Source organism: Acanthisitta chloris, unplaced genomic scaffold (genome assembly GCF_000695815.1).
Source record: "Acanthisitta chloris isolate BGI_N310 unplaced genomic scaffold, ASM69581v1 scaffold5442, whole genome shotgun sequence".
NCBI classification, from domain to species: domain Eukaryota; kingdom Metazoa; phylum Chordata; class Aves; order Passeriformes; family Acanthisittidae; genus Acanthisitta; species Acanthisitta chloris.
In genome coordinates, this window is record NW_008658677.1 from 11,182 (window position 1) to 12,853 (window position 1,672).

The 1,672-nt window shown below is 54.6% G+C and overlaps 1 protein-coding gene across 1 annotated transcript in view; it reads left to right on the top strand.

Moving 5' to 3' along the window:
- The window catches only part of STK36 (serine/threonine kinase 36), a gene marked incomplete at its 3' end in the record, with an annotated part of 12,628 nt that extends 10,962 nt beyond the window's left edge, over window positions 1–1,666 (top strand). Inside the window, 4 exon segments of the mRNA XM_009085181.1 lie at window positions 477–624; window positions 828–987; window positions 1,257–1,509; window positions 1,512–1,666. Coding sequence (XP_009083429.1) covers window positions 477–624; window positions 828–987; window positions 1,257–1,509; window positions 1,512–1,666 — 716 coding nt within the window.
- Between the last annotated feature and the right edge of the window lie 6 nt (window positions 1,667–1,672).

The following is a 1,672-nucleotide window of genomic DNA, read 5'->3' on the forward strand; positions in this document are numbered from 1 at the left end:
TGGTTTAGAAAGCATGTTGTGTGAGGAATGGCTGAGGGGATTTGGTTTGTTTAGCTGTGAGAAGAGGCAGCTCAGGGCTCTCTACAACTACCTGAGGGGGGTAGTAGAGGGGTGGGGGATGGTTTCTTCTGCCATGTCTGCAGTGAGATGACTAGAGGGAATGGTCATAAGATGAGATAGGGGAGATTCAGATTAGACGTTAGGAAAATTTTTTTCACTCTTAGTGTGGCCAGGCATTGGAATAGGTTGCCCAGGGAGGTGGTGGAGTCACCATCCCTGGAAGTGTTTAAGAGGCATCTGGAAGATATGGTTTAGGGATTACAGCGGAGTGACTGGTTAATGGTTGGACTTGATAATCTTAGAGGTCTCTTCCAACCTTGATGGTCTTATGATTCTATGAGGCAATGCAGACAGATGGAAAAGAGGCTTTACAGCCATCCCTAGCTTTGCCTCTCGGCCTGCTGTTCCCCCTGTAGGCACCCTGCTCTTCCTCAGCCTGGCCCTCTGCATCTTCACTCGCGAGTCCTGCCAGTGCCTGCCTCAGCTCACCCAGTCCCATGGTGTTGTCATGGTGACACTGAAGCGACTGCTGTCCCCTGGCTTCCTGGCATGCCTTGAACAGACGTGAGTTGTGGCAAGGGCTGAAGTGGGCAGAACTCAGCTGCTGAATGGGGTTTGGACACGAGAATACCAAGGGCTGAGAAGTTCCTGACCTGGCACTTCCAGAGCCTTTCCTTAGTGCCTGGCATGAGGAATGCCCTCTGCCTCTTGCCCTGACATATTTCTGATCACCTCTGTATTAAGCCCTCTCTCTCTAACAAATTCAGGCAAGCAGGAGAGAATGGGGACTCTGAGCTTGTCCCAGCTGTGGTGATCCTGGCCTGCCAGCTCCTCTGTTTCCCGTTTGCCCTGGATGTGGATAGAGACACCTTAGCACTGATCATGGAGGCTGTGAGAGACACCCAGATCCCTGCCCAGCTGCTACAGGTACCCTTTGCCCTGTGTTTTCTTCCCCCCATGCTGTGAAGACACCTGCCCACATTGCAGCCCCCAGTGTGTGGCACCACTTCACACCATGCTGGCAGTTTCTGCCTGCACAGGGACATCACTTGGATACCATACAGTCCTCAGAGTCAGAGCAGCTTGTCTGGCAGCTAAGCTCTGTGCTGACCTGTGGGCCACCTTCAGCTGCTGCTTGGCTTGACTCACACGTGAGTGCAGTGCACTCAGTGCTGCTGTCTGTCCGTTCCCCTTAGGTCTGCTCGCGCCATCTGCCCTTCTCGTTAACTGAGCTCCCCATGAGCCTGTTGTGCCACCTTGTTGTGTCTGACAAGCAGGTCATAGACCAAATGGTGAGGGAAGCTGCTGCCTCAGAGCACATCATTGCCTTCTTGAAGTCTGTCTTGTTCTCAGACAACCTAATGCTCACAACTGACCTCCTGTCTCTCTTCACCCACGTGGCCCGGGTCTGCCCGGAGCACCTGCCCTTTCTTCTGAGGATCCTGAGGGGCTCCCACTGACCTACCTGCTTGGCCCCCAGCAACACCCGATACGGGCCAAAACCTGCAACCTGCTGGGCCACCTGCTCCGACATGGCCACGGCTTTCCCCAGGCGCTGCAGAACCAGCCTGGGTGGCTGGAAAGCTTGCTGGGGAGCCTGTGGGACCCAGAG